The sequence below is a fragment of the Macaca mulatta genome, chromosome 2 (assembly GCF_049350105.2).
Source record: "Macaca mulatta isolate MMU2019108-1 chromosome 2, T2T-MMU8v2.0, whole genome shotgun sequence".
Taxonomy (NCBI): Eukaryota; Metazoa; Chordata; class Mammalia; order Primates; family Cercopithecidae; genus Macaca; species Macaca mulatta.
Window position 1 is genome coordinate 156,357,092 of NC_133407.1, and position 13,172 is coordinate 156,370,263.

At 50.5% G+C, this 13,172-nt stretch overlaps 1 protein-coding gene across 2 annotated transcripts in view; it reads right to left on the reverse strand.

Moving 5' to 3' along the window:
- Positions 1-13,126, reverse strand: part of MCM2 (minichromosome maintenance complex component 2) — a 23,951-nt gene extending 10,825 nt beyond the window's left edge. The window contains exons 1-8 of one of the 2 annotated variants that reach the window (XM_015130084.3): positions 13,065-13,126; positions 11,962-12,191; positions 6,410-6,585; positions 6,038-6,298; positions 4,850-5,069; positions 4,370-4,577; positions 2,666-2,800; positions 2,137-2,328 (exon numbers count right to left, since the gene is read on the reverse strand). In XM_015130084.3, coding sequence (XP_014985570.3) covers positions 2,137-2,328; positions 2,666-2,800; positions 4,370-4,577; positions 4,850-5,069; positions 6,038-6,298; positions 6,410-6,585; positions 11,962-12,191; positions 13,065-13,070 — 1,428 coding nt within the window. In that variant the 5' untranslated portion in view covers positions 13,071-13,126. Of the gene's footprint in view, positions 1-2,136; positions 2,329-2,665; positions 2,801-4,369; positions 4,578-4,849; positions 5,070-6,037; positions 6,318-6,409; positions 6,586-11,961; positions 12,192-13,064 lie in introns of both variants that reach the window. The other variant, XM_077993677.1, reaches the window with a different exon arrangement.
- Between the last annotated feature and the right edge of the window lie 46 nt (positions 13,127-13,172).

The window sequence follows — 13,172 nt, forward strand, 5'->3', positions numbered from 1 at the left end:
CCTCTGCAGGTGGTGAGGGTAGAAGGCTAGGAGGTCCTGGCTTTCTTTGCCTGTGTGACTGTCTTGATCGCATGTAAAACTACGTGAAAAGATCTTGTCTATTTCCTATTATTGGGAACCCTAGTAAAAGATGAGCTCTGAGGACAAGTGTCATATCTGACTTACTCACCACTGTATCCCCAGAACTTGGCCCTAGCAGGTCTTCCAGGAATGAATGTGTGTTGGCTGAACTGAAGCTCCTGGCCTCCTGAGGCTGAGAAACACCCACCTCTCCTATGGGAACCCCAAATTTTCACAGACTAGGTTAGATGGCCAAGAGCTGAGAAGGAATGGCACCAATACCAACCCATGCCAGGGATGCATTTCTGGAGCTTTCCTGAACAATGACAGTAACGTATAAGCCCACAAATGCTGGATGCTTTGCCCCTACTGGGTTTGCATCTAGCCTGCAGCAGCTTCTCACAGTAGATGCAAAGACATGCAATACACTTGAGGAAAGGAACCGAGACATAAAACTACCCTGCCCACTTGCAGAACATGCCTCAAGGAGTAAAGAAAGGAACAGAACAAACCATGCATGTGTAGGAATATTAAGGGGCAGGCAGACATGGGTAAATGTGATGGGTGAGGAGGAAAAGGAAGGGACAACCATAGCCATGCCACAAAGAAACCAAGAAAGGGGGCTCCACAGGCTTCAGGGGAAGGTGGATGGAGAGAAACAACCAAAACAACCTATCAGCTGGCCTGCAGCCTGGATGCAGCTCTCCTTACCCCACCATCCATTCCTTCAGAGTTACTCAGGGCCTCCTGCAGCCAGGCTCTGGGGACAGAGGTGATTAAGCCAGCAATGGCTCCTGTCCCTGGGGGGTTAACATACATCAGAAGGAAATCATCCAGTTCGCTGAAGAAGCCAAATGGGATCTGAATTTTATGTTGCCAGAGGGCAGCAGAAGAGTGGAGGCTAAAGGGCAAACTAAACTGCTCTGCATTAAAAACTGAACTTCAAGTTGACTTGAAGGCCGGGCGTGGTGGCTCGTGCCTGTAATTCCAGCACTTTGGGAGGCTGAGGCAAGTGGATCACCTGAGGTCAGGAGTTCGAGCCCAGCCTGGCCAACATGATGAAATGCTGTCTCTACTAAAAATACAAAAATTAGTCAGGTGTGGTGATGCGTGCCTGTAATCCCGGCTACTCAGGAGGCTGAGGCAAGAGAATTACTTGAACCCAGGAATGCAGTGAGCTGAGATTGCGCCACTGCACCCCAGCCTGGGCGACACAGAGACTCCATCTCAAAAAAAAAAAAAAAAAAAAGGAAGGAAGGAAGAGAAAGGGGAGAGCAGTGAGCTTGAGAACATGCAGTGCTCTGAGGCAGGATGGAGGTACTGTGGGAGAAACAGCAAAGGACTTTTATCAACAAAAATTTGATGTTCTGTTTAAGTAATCCATATTTCTGCAACATAAACCCCCATCTCCTCATCCTTCAGTAAGAATGTCTACATTAAAAACCAACTGCCCAACTGCCTGGGCACAAGGGCTCACACCTGTAAGCCCAGCACTTTGGGAGGCCAAGGTGGGAGGATCTTGAGCCAGGAGTGTGAGACAAGCCAGGAGTTTGAGACCAGCCTGGGCAACATAGTGAGACTCCCATCTCTATTTAAAAACAAAACAAAACAAAACAAAACAAAACACAACACCACCACCATTCTGGGTTGTTTTTCTGAAAAAACTCCCATTGGCCACAACTGGATCCCTAGGAATCCCTCATGACACAAATTATCCTATTGCCTGCCTCTGTTCCCATTTCAAACCACAGCTCGAAATGATCTGCTAAAGGAAGAGCTCTTCTCGTCGCAACCCTATCCTCAGCAGGGGACTCCTCCCCACCACACAGGCTCAGAGAGGTCATCCAAGTTATCCCACTACCTCGCTGGCCCATGGTAGAACCAGAACCAGGTTCACCCATCCCCAATGCGAGTTTACCTCTTCCCCGGAGCACAGGGCCTCCCTTCCAGACAAGCTTAACTGAGCTCCAGGGGAATAAGGCAAGGTTTGAGCAGTGAGCCCTAGATGCCTGCCACACCCCCAGCAAACCTCCATGTCCCCTCACAGCATCCTGGCAGCCCCTGCCTTCCACCTGCCTTCTCCCCGATCTGCTGATCCTTGGAGAGGCTAGTGATCATCTTCACATCTTCATCGGTCAGTTCCCCTACAGCGACCTTGTTGTCCTTCTTGGCCACGTGGTTGGCCAGGATGACAGTGGCAAAGACGGGGAAGCCATTGGCAGTGTTGAGGGAGCCATCATAGTTGTTGTGATAGATGCCAGTCAGTTCCTGGGGAAAGGGAGGGGCCAAGAAGTCAGAGCCTAACCGAGGGGCCACAGGCAGAGTGGGGGCCCACCTCCGTGCTGCCTTCCTCCAATTTCTCCTATTGCAAGTGCTCCACATTACAGACATCAAGATGAGTAACTCAGTAAAAAGCCCTCCTAAACCCACCATTCCAACAACCCATCCACCAGAGGAGATAAAGTTCTTTGCCTCAGCCATGCAAAAACAGATGCTAGCCTGAGTGCCCCTGCGACCATACACACCTCCACCAGCCCAGCCACAACTGCTTCTGCCAATTCCCTCTGCAACTTGGCTCCCTTCCAGCCTACCCCTGGCCACTTACTATCTCGTCTCCTGGCTTGCAGCTGTCTACCAGATCCGCAAGGAGAATGGCGTCCTTGGAGCGGGGCAGCCGGCCAGCTGCCACTTTGCCTGGACTCTCCTGGATTCGGATACGCTGGTAGTTCTGATAGATGGTCTGCGAGGGACACAGAGAAGGCCTCAAAGCACTGACTTACTATGTCACCCAACCTTGACCCCTCACCAGGCAGGACAACAGGCAGGATTCCGACTCCTGAGTGGCAAATGGAGAGCCAAAGACAGCAAGGAATGAGTTCATGGCTACTTAGCACATCAGTGGACAGTACCCACTCCTGCCACCATCCCTCTGGGATGCCTTCTGACTGCCAGACTCAGCACCTGCTCTATGCTGTACAGCTGAGCTGTCTTGAGTACCAATGCTGGAACCAGGCTGCCTTGGTTCTGTGTCTAAGCTGTGTGATCTTGGGCAAGTGACTTCCTTTCTCTGTGCCTTCTCTGCAACCTCACAATGAGAATTAAAGCAAGTCAAACATACATCAACCTAATCCAGCATCTGATAAATGTAAGTTATAGGAAGTCTTGGCTGTCACTGTCAATTATCACAGGCTAGCACTGTGCCATGTCATTTCGTGTCCATTATCTCACAACACGCACTGCAGTTAAAAGCACATGCTCTGGATCAAGATGCCTGAGCTGTGGACCTCTGATCCACATTCTGGCTGGGTGACCTCAGCCAGTTCTCTAAACACTCGGAAAAGTGGGGCCAGTAACAGTTCCTGCCTCACGAGCTGTGAAAAAGGACCAGGTAATAAACCACCCACTACCTGGCACTGATAAGTACTCCATGAATGATAGCTGTAACTGTTAACCCTCTACCAGGTACTATCTCAGGTCCCTAGAAGCAAGGCCTGAGGGAGACAGACAGGGCATGGGAAGAGTGAGCAAAGACGTGGCTCAGCAGGCATCTGGCCTGCAGCTGTCCCACCTGAGGCAGGGGTCAGCTTTTGGCTGTAGATGGCCACAGGTGGGACCTCTGAGGCATTTTCTGGCAAGGCGGCTCGAGCTGGGACAGTTCTCAGAACTGCAGAGCGGTGAGAAGAGGACAGCCAACAGCCACAGCAGCAAGGCAGTCAGGGGGCCTGGGCACCACCACAGGGACTACAAGCCCATTTACAGACAGGGAAGCTCAAGTACAAAGGCACATGTAATGTGCCTAAGACCTTAAGGCCAGAGGCTTTGGCAGCATCTCCTGAATATGGTGCAAGAGGTTGGTATGGTCCAGGGGCCCCATATGAGCCAGGCAGGTCCCCAAAACAAGCCGAGGGGAAGTCCCGATGGGACTGCAGCCGCCCCACGCAAGTGATGGCCCCCTGGAGACTGGTAAGCACACATTCTGAAGGAGCAACTTGGCAAGAAGCAGGACCTGTTTGCTTCTTCCCATGTTTGCCAGATCTTCCCATGTTTCAAGAGGAGCCATAAACTTGAATGGTTTAAACAAAATCGCCCCACCTAAATATTGACTTGAATTCCTAAAAACACCGTGTGGGCCAAACTAAGCTCACTGGCCAGACAGATTGGGTCCACCCCAGGGTGTGGCCAACACACAATTCTATCTTGCTTCTTGAGGCTGCCCACACTGGTCTTCTACAGCCTGAGAGGCCAGTAAGGCCCTGCATACTGGGCACCCCTAAGGAGAGCTGGCAGCAGGCCCTGTGGCCTCTCTCACCTCTTCCATGTTGACCTCAAAGGGGCCGGCTGACTGGCACTCGGGACAGGAGCCTGGTTTCACCTCCTGGTTCTGGGACTGGCAGAAAGGCCCCAGGACGAAATTGCACTTGTTGCAGTTGTACTTGACCATGCTGAGCTGGGGCAGGACGCCAGTGCAGCTGGTCACCACCCCACTGGTGCGGATCAGCTGGTTCAGATGCAGTTGCCTGCAGAGGCAGAGGGAGCATCAGAAGCTGTGAGCTAGGGTGAGGCCAGGCTGCAGACGAGGGTGTCCCAACACACTGTCGTGGAAACTGGGCCCAGCCCCCAGCCTGGGAAGATACCTCCCATCACACTCCTGTGCAACCACAACTCACCTGCGATGAGGGTGCTGCTGGCTGCACCCTGCCCCGCCCACACCACGAGCGCTCTCTGGAATCACGACTGAGTTACCCAGCACTGAGCTCAGACCTGCCATCCTCACCTGCCCTCAGCTCACCTCAGCGAGCGCAGCTCCTCCACCAGAGGCAGGTGGGAGATGCGGACATGGATGTGGTTGGTGATACGGTCGTACTTGGGGTACATGGCCAGTACCACCTCCAGGGCAGCCTCGTCAAAGATCTGCAGCAGCTCCGCCGGCGCCTCGGGCAGGAAGTAGGCCAGCACGTGCTCCCTTGCTGCCAGGTCCTCATAGTTCACCACCAGGCTCTCACGATTCTCTAGAGGGAGGCATGGTGGGAAGAGAGTTAATGAAGCATGAGAACCGGGCTGGACGGCAACAATGTCTGTGTGAGAAGTGAGGCCTACCCACCCCGACCATTGACTTTGACCTAGAAAGTCCAGCTTTCACTTCTAGGTCTACCACACTTCCGCTGTGACATAGCCTGAGCTTCAACTCTCCACTCCGTAAAATGGGCCTGTCACATGGTGCACAAAGTTGCTGGGGGGTTAAACACGAGCAGAGTGCCTACAGAACTATAAACACAAAATGCCTTACAAGAGCCTAGAAGAAAATCTATGAATAAACTGTCAAACACAGGACAAAAAGCAGGGGAAGGAATTGCAGGAATCAAGATGTACACGTCCCTTTTAAAAGTCAATGCCTGGCTGGGGACGGTGGCTCACACCTGTAATCCTAGCACTCTGGGAGGCCAAGGTGGGCAAATCACCTGAGGTCGGGAGTTCCAAACCAGTCTGACCAAAATGGAGAAACCCCGTCTCTACTAAAAATAAAAAATTAGTCAGGTGTGGTGGCGCATGCCTGTAATACCAGCTACTTGGGAGGCTGAGGCATGAGAATCACTTGAACCCTGGAGGCGGAGGTTGCAGTGAGCTGAGACTGCGCCATTGCACTCTAGCCTGGGAAACAAAAACAAGAACGAAACTCCGTCTCAAAAAAAAAAAAAAAAGACAATTCCTATTACATATATCAAAGTAGTAATCCAGATTTTTATATAAAATCTGTCCATTTACAAGCTTATCAAAAAAATGCTTTGGTGGCCCAGATGTGGTCACTGCACAGCCAGCAGGAGAGCCCTGATGCAAAACTCAATACTTTTAGTTTCTCTGACAGACCTCTCAGTCACATGCCCTGTACTTCACGTGTTCACTGGGTTGGGAAAACTTTCTGTGGGAAGATTTATGGAGGTGCTACAGGGGCTGAGGTGGGAGCTGAGGAAAGCCACACCTTTGCACATGTCACTGATGCGCTCCTTGAAGACGTTGTGGCCGTGGCTGTCCACGTGGGTGCGCAGGAAGTTCTTGAAGCGGTGGTGGATCTCCAGCCGGGGGCCCGCCATGCTCACCCACTCGCGCACAGAGTGGCCCTTGAGATCCTCCAGGTTCTCGATGCTCTCGATCATCTCCTCGTCCTCCTCGCCGTCCTCTGTGGCCCGCTCCACCTGGCGGCGCTTGCGGGCAGGACGCTCCTCGTCCTCCTCATCGCTGTCTGGGGAGGCAAGAGACACCTGCTACTGTAGTCATCTCCAGCACCTCTACTCCCCTCCCGGACTCCTTCCCAGCTTCCCAGCCCCTCGGGCAGGCAGGCACCTGGACTTACCGTACAGGAGCCCACGGCGCATGCGGCCCAGGCCCCGGCCAGCCTCCCGGTCGCGCTGCCGCATGGCCCGCTCTGCTGCCTCCCTCTGACTGGCCGTCAGCTCCTCTACGTCCTCATCATCCAGAGCCAGTCCCTCGGCCTCATAGGCGTCCAGCTCTGGGATGGCACGGTAGTCCCTGAGGGAGCCCCAAAACAGATGTGGTTACTGACCAAAAGAAAAACCCGAAGCACCAAACCCCATCCAGGAACTGGGCCTGTTCAGTAAGGTTCAGGAGCCCCAATGTGGGTAGGCTTAGCACTTCCAGGTCAGAAACACAGAAGGCTCAGAAAATATCTCCAATGAATGAACAAAACACAATCTGTCCATATGATGGATGATGCAGCCTTAAAACAGAAGGAAACTCTGCCACATGCTGGCACATGGATGAACCTTGAGGACATGATTTTGAGTGAAAGAAGCCAGGCACAAAAGGACAAATCCTGTATGGTTCCACTCATTGAGCAGTCAAATTCATAGAAACAGAAAGTAAAATGATGGTTGCTAGGGACTGGGAAGAATGGGGAATTAGTGTTTAACCGAGACAGTTTCAGTTTTCAAACTGCAAAGACTTTTGTGGATGGATGGCGGTGTGGCTGCACAACAATATGAATGTACCTAATGCCACTGAACCATACACAGAAAAATGGTTAAGATGGCTGGGCACCGTGGCTCATTTCTATAATCCCAGCACTTTGGGAGGCCAAGGCAGGAGGATCACTTGAGCCCAGGAGTTCAAGGACAGCCTTAACATAGTGAGACCCCGGCCAGGCGCGGTTGCTCATGCCTGTAATCCCAGCACTTTGGGAAACTGAGGTGGGTGGATCACGAGGTCAGGAGATCAAGACCATCTGGCAAACACGGCGAAACCCCGTCTCTACTAAAAATACAAAAAAATTAGCCGGGCGTGGTGGCGGGCACCTGTAGTCCCAGCTACTCGGGAGGCTGAGGCAGGAGAATCACTTGAACCGGGGAGGCGGAGCTTGCAGTGAGCTGAGACTGCGCCACTGCACTCCAGCCTGGGCAACAGAGCGGGACTCCGTCTCAAAAAAAAAAAAAAAAAGAACATAGTGAGACCCCCATCTCTATAAAAACAGAAAATGGCTGGGCACGGTGGCTCATACCTGTAATCCCAGCACTTTGGGAGGCCAAGGTGGGCAAATCACGAGGTCAAGAGATCGAGACCATCCTGGCGAGCATGGTAAAACCCCACCTCTACTAAAAATACAAAAATTAGCTGGGTGTAGTGGCACACGCCTATAGTCCCAGCTACTCGAGAGGTTGAGGCAGGAGAATCACTTGAACCCGGGAGACAGAGGTTGCAGTGAGCTGAGATTGTGCCACTGCACTCCAGCCTGGTGGTGACACAGCAAGACTCCATTTCAAAAAAAAAAAAAAAAAGAAAATAACCCAGGCCTGGAGGCACATGCCTATAGTCCTAGCTACTCAGGAGGCTGAGGTGGGAGGATTGCTTGAGTGCAGGAGTTTGAGGCTGCAATGAGCTATGTTCATGCCACTGCATTCCAGCCTGGGTGACAGAGTAAGACCCTGTCTCAGAAAACAAACAAACAAACAAACAAAATGGCTGGGCGCAGTGGCTCATGCCTGTAATCTTAGCACTTTGAACCCGGGAGGCAGAGGTTGCAGTGAGCCGAGATAGCGTCACTGCACTCCAGCCTGGGCAATAAGAGTGAAACTCCATCTCAAAAAACAAAAAAACAAACAAAAACGGTTAAGATGGTAAATTTCGGGCCAGGCGCAGTGGCTCATGCCTATAACTTTGGGAGGCCGAGGTGGGTGGCTCACAAGATCAGAAGATCGAGACCATCCTGGTCAACATGGTGAAACCTCGTCTCTACTAAAAATACAAAAATTAGCCATGCGCAGTGGTGGGCACCTGTAGTCCCAGCTACTTGGGAGGCTGAGGCAGGAGAATCACTTGAACCAGGGAGTCGGAGGTTGCAGTGAGCCGAGATTGCACCACTGCACTCCAGCCTGGCAACAAGAGTGAGACTCTGTCTCAAAAAAAAAAAAAAGGTAAATTTTGTTATGTGTATTTTACCACAATTACAAAAGGGGAGGTAGATCTCCAGAGAGGTTCTATGCACCCAGTAAGATAAAAGAATTCAAGGAACCACAAAACATTAGACCAAAAGGCTTCACAGAGCTAACCCAACTCCCTGTGAGGGCTGGAATTCTCCCTGTACTTTCCCCATTTCTGACTATGCTGCCTTCAACAACCTGATGTCCTGGCTTCTACGCAGTCAGTCAAACCAGCCCTCTGAAATGGCCACCCACTGTCTCAACCCTTTGAGCTACTCCAAGATCATCAGACACACATTTTCCACATTATCTTCCTTCAGATACTGAAGAGAAATAATGCCTTAATAAGGCACCCAATGAGTGCAAAGCACTTCCCTGCAGTGCTCTCTTTCCTGAGAGGGAGATACCGTCATTCCATCTGAAAGATGAGGAAATGGGTAGTTGAGGAGAAGATGTGATTTTTGCCTATGGTCGCTCTGCAGACCTGGGTGTCAAAATACAGTCCAAGCCCAGAGCTCCTTCTCCCATGCCATACCGCCTTCCCAAGACAATCCCCTTGAATTCTCCTTTTTTCAAGTTAAATGGTGATAAGAGAAACTGCTACTATTTTTCTGCAATAAATGTTGTCAAACTACTGTCAGAACACATCTTTTTATGCTGTTGATGCCCCAAACAGAACCTAGCCAGGCAGATATCAGAGTTGACCAGGTCTGATTTCTTCCGTGTTCTCAGGGAAAAGGTATCGGTCCAATTCTCCTTGGATCTCAAGTCACACAAAATGCCCTCAGCAAACTTCTAATTGGTTCATACCAAAAAAAAAAAAAAAGGTAAACTGGACATCAAATTTCAATTTTTGCACCTCAAAAGAAAACATTAAAAACATGAAAAAGACAAGCCAGATTGAGGAGAAAATAACTGCAAATTACATGTCTGATAGAGGACTTATATTCAGAATAAGTAAAAAACCTCTTACAACTCAATCATAAAAAGCCAAGCAACCCAATTAAAAAGTGGGTCCAGGATTTCACTGAAGAAGATACACATATAGCAATCAAACGTACGAAAAGATGTTCAACATCATTAGCCATCAGGGATGAGATGCCACTTCACACCTGCAGGGATGGCCAGAATTAAAAAGACCAGTGTTGGCAAGAACATGGAAGAGTGGAACCCTTGTGTGTTGCTAGTGGGAATGCAAAATGGTGCAGCTGCTTTTGAAAACGGTCTGGCAGTTCCTCAAAAGATTCAACACAAGACCAACAATCTCACTCCTACATAGCCAACAGAATTAAAGACCTGTTCACATAAAAACCTGTAACAGGCCAGGTGCGGTGGCTCATACCTGTAATCCAAGCACTTTGGGAGGCTGAAGCAGGTGGATCACCTGAGGTCAGGAGTTCAAGACCAGCCTGGCCAACATGGCAAAACCAAAACCACGTCTCCACTAAAAATACAAAAATTAGCCGGGTGTGGTGGCAAATGCCTGTGATCCCAGCTACTCAGGAGGCTTAGGCAGAAGAATTGCTTGAACCTGCGAGGCGGAGGTTGCAGTGAGCTGAGATTGTGGCAGTACACTCCAGCCTAGGCAACAGAGCAAAACTCAGAAAAAAAAAAAAACACACACACACACACAAAACAAAAAAAAAACACCTGTAATGAATGTTCATGGCAACATTATTCATAATTGCCAAAAGGCTTGAGGAACCCAACGTCCATCAACTGATGAATGGATGTGTTATCTCCACACAAAGAAATATGATTCAGCCACAAAAAGGAATGGAGTGCTGCACATGCAACAACACAGAAAGACCTTAAAACCACACTAAGTGAAAAAAGCTCATCACAAAAGGGCATATATAATATGATTCAATTTATATGAAATTACCAGATTGGAAAATCTAGAGACAGTAAGTGGATTCTCAGTTGCCCGTGGGTTGGGTAAGAACTGAGAATGAACTATAAGCAGGCAGGAGGGACATCAATGGGACAATGGCCCTGTTCTTACACTGGATTGTGGTGAAGCCTGCATAATTCAGGAAATTTACACTGAATTTGCATTGAATTGTATTTTTGCAAGGGGCAAACTCTAAAAAACTATAGCCCAATAAAAATTTTTTTGAAAAACCACAAAAACAAATGTAATTGGGCTCAGCTATCCCTCAGCTACCTCTACCCAGAAGCCCCCTGCCAAGGGCCTCTCACTCTCTGAAGGAAAAGAGAAGCAAAGAGAAAGGGTCAAGACAGGGAGAGGACACAGTGGAGGAGGAGCATCCGGCCTGAACAACTCCACTGAGCAGAATGGGGAAGCCGTCCAGGCCCCATGCCCTGACCCCAAGTCCAGGGCGGATTTATCCAAAGACTCCTCATTCCTTCTACAGTCTACAGCATGTGCAGTCTCATCGTTGGGGGTGGTACTGGTAACAGCAAAGATCCATCCAGTCTGGAGTGCCCTTGAAAGCCCCTCAGCTGTCTGACATCCTAGGGATGGCAGGACGCCCTGCACACTACTCTCACACACGCTAAGGCTGGAAAGGCACAAAAGGAGCATCTCCACGAGGCTCCTGGGCATTCACACAACTCCGCTACTGACATATCTACCAGATCCCAGCTGGAAACGCAGAGTAAGGCAGGAGTAGAAATCTAGCCTTGCTCATGCGCAGAGCTTACTCCACTCTCCTAGCATTAAGTCTTGATAACCTATTTATGTATTTATTTATTTATTTTTGAGATTGAGTTTCACTCTTGTCGCCCAAGCTGGAGTGCAGTGGCATGATCTCGGCTCTCGGCAACCTACGCCTCCTGGGTTCAAGCGATTCTCCTGCCTCAGCCTCCTGAATAGCTGGGACTACAGGCATGCACCACCACGCCTGGCTAATTTTTTGTATTTTTAGTAGAGACGGGGTTTCACCATGTTGACCAGGCTGGTTTCAAACTCCTGACTTCAGGTGATCCGCCGACCTCGGCCTCCCAAAGTGCTGGGATTACAGGTGTGAGCCACCATGCCCGGCCAACACATGTTTACTAATAAACAAGACCATTCCTAACAAAGGGCATGGTGCACATTACGTATAATAAACGGTTGCTGATTGACTCTAAAACTTTATTTATCAGATCCCTCCTCCCCCATGCACCTTTCCTTTGAAAAGTTACCAAGAAACACTGGGCTTCCTGCTTCCTGTCTTTTTGAGTTGCAGTCCTCCAGATTAGAGAGCTCTGCATTACCTGGGGTGCTTATGGAGTTAGGCTTATCCAACCCTTAGGGTCTAGTCTTTCCAAGTTACATACAGTAAGTTAAAGAAACCTATGTCACGGCTCTGTAAACCTGTCTCCCCAGAACCCTGGATCAACCTGTGCTCAAAGGCAAGAATGCCATCAGATTCATTTGTTCCCAGCTCCCAAAGCCAGGCCACCAGACACACAATGGGCTCTCTGCAAAATTGTCTGCTGAGTCCAGGGCATTGATTGAAATTACCTTTCCATGCCATCTCCAATGAGCTCCTCTCCATCCTCTTCTTCTTCCAGGGGCCCCTCTGTGCCTAGGAGCCCCTCAGACTCATCCTCAAAGGGTGGAAGGTCACGGCCAGGGCTGGAGGTCAGGGCATCAGTACGCCGGGAGCTTCGGCCAGGGCTGGAGGTGATAGGATCATTGCCTCGCCTACGCTGGGCCGGGCTGGATGCCATGGTGAAGGACTCCGATGATTCCTGCAAGAGAAAGTGCCGCTGTCAGAAACCTAAGAAGCTGGTGAGGCATGATACAGCTTCCTTTTTACTATCAGGGTTCTTCCCTCCTCTCTCTCCACCTGTGACTCTTGTCCTCCAACACACCAATCCCCTTCCAGCCTCCAGATCTTTGCGCTTGCTGTTCTCTCAGCTGGAATGCTCTCTGCTGGGCAATCCGAGCCAGTGGCTTCCAAACAAATAGGAGGCAGCTCAAATAGCGGGTCACCCACATCACCGTGCTTTCTCCATGAAAAACCACTGAGGTTATGTCATTTGCCTATTTACCTGTTTATTGTCTACTATCTCCCCCTTAAGCATTAGAGCTATTTCAGCACACACAGTGTGCAAGGTATTGTGATAGAGATGGCATAGAAGAGCCACCAAAACAAGAGGTCTGGAACTCAGATGTGAAACAGACAGTACACAAGACAAAGGGACAAGAAAGTAATACGAAAGTAAATGTAGCATTCAGAACAAGGATCGTTGGGAAATTGAAAAAAAAAAAAAGTTTTAAGAAGTGCAGTGAGATGGGGGCCTGTCTTTTGTACACTCAGCGCCAGACATACAGATGGCGCTCAATAAGCACGTGTGCGGTGAATAAAGGACACGGGTTGAGCGGGTCGGGCGCGGCTTAGGGAACCCAGGGCCCCAGGTCAGTGGTGGGGAGACGAGTCGCCAGGTGGCCTAGCGTCACGCGGGGTGCAGGCGAGAAAGCAGCTGCGCCCCAGAGCCTGAGGCCCCACCTCACCCAGAGCGCCGACCCGGGCCGGGGCAAGAGTACGGGAAGCGCGCAGCCTCCGCACCCATGACCCCGGCGCCCGCACCATCCCGCCCGCCCCGCGCCAGCGCGCTCACCGCCATCGCAGTACCACGATCCTCTCAGCCACTCCAGCAACAACCAGGTTTCGCGCGAAAAGTAGCTCACGTGACCCACCAAAGCCGGGTAAGAGCCCTACGGAACGC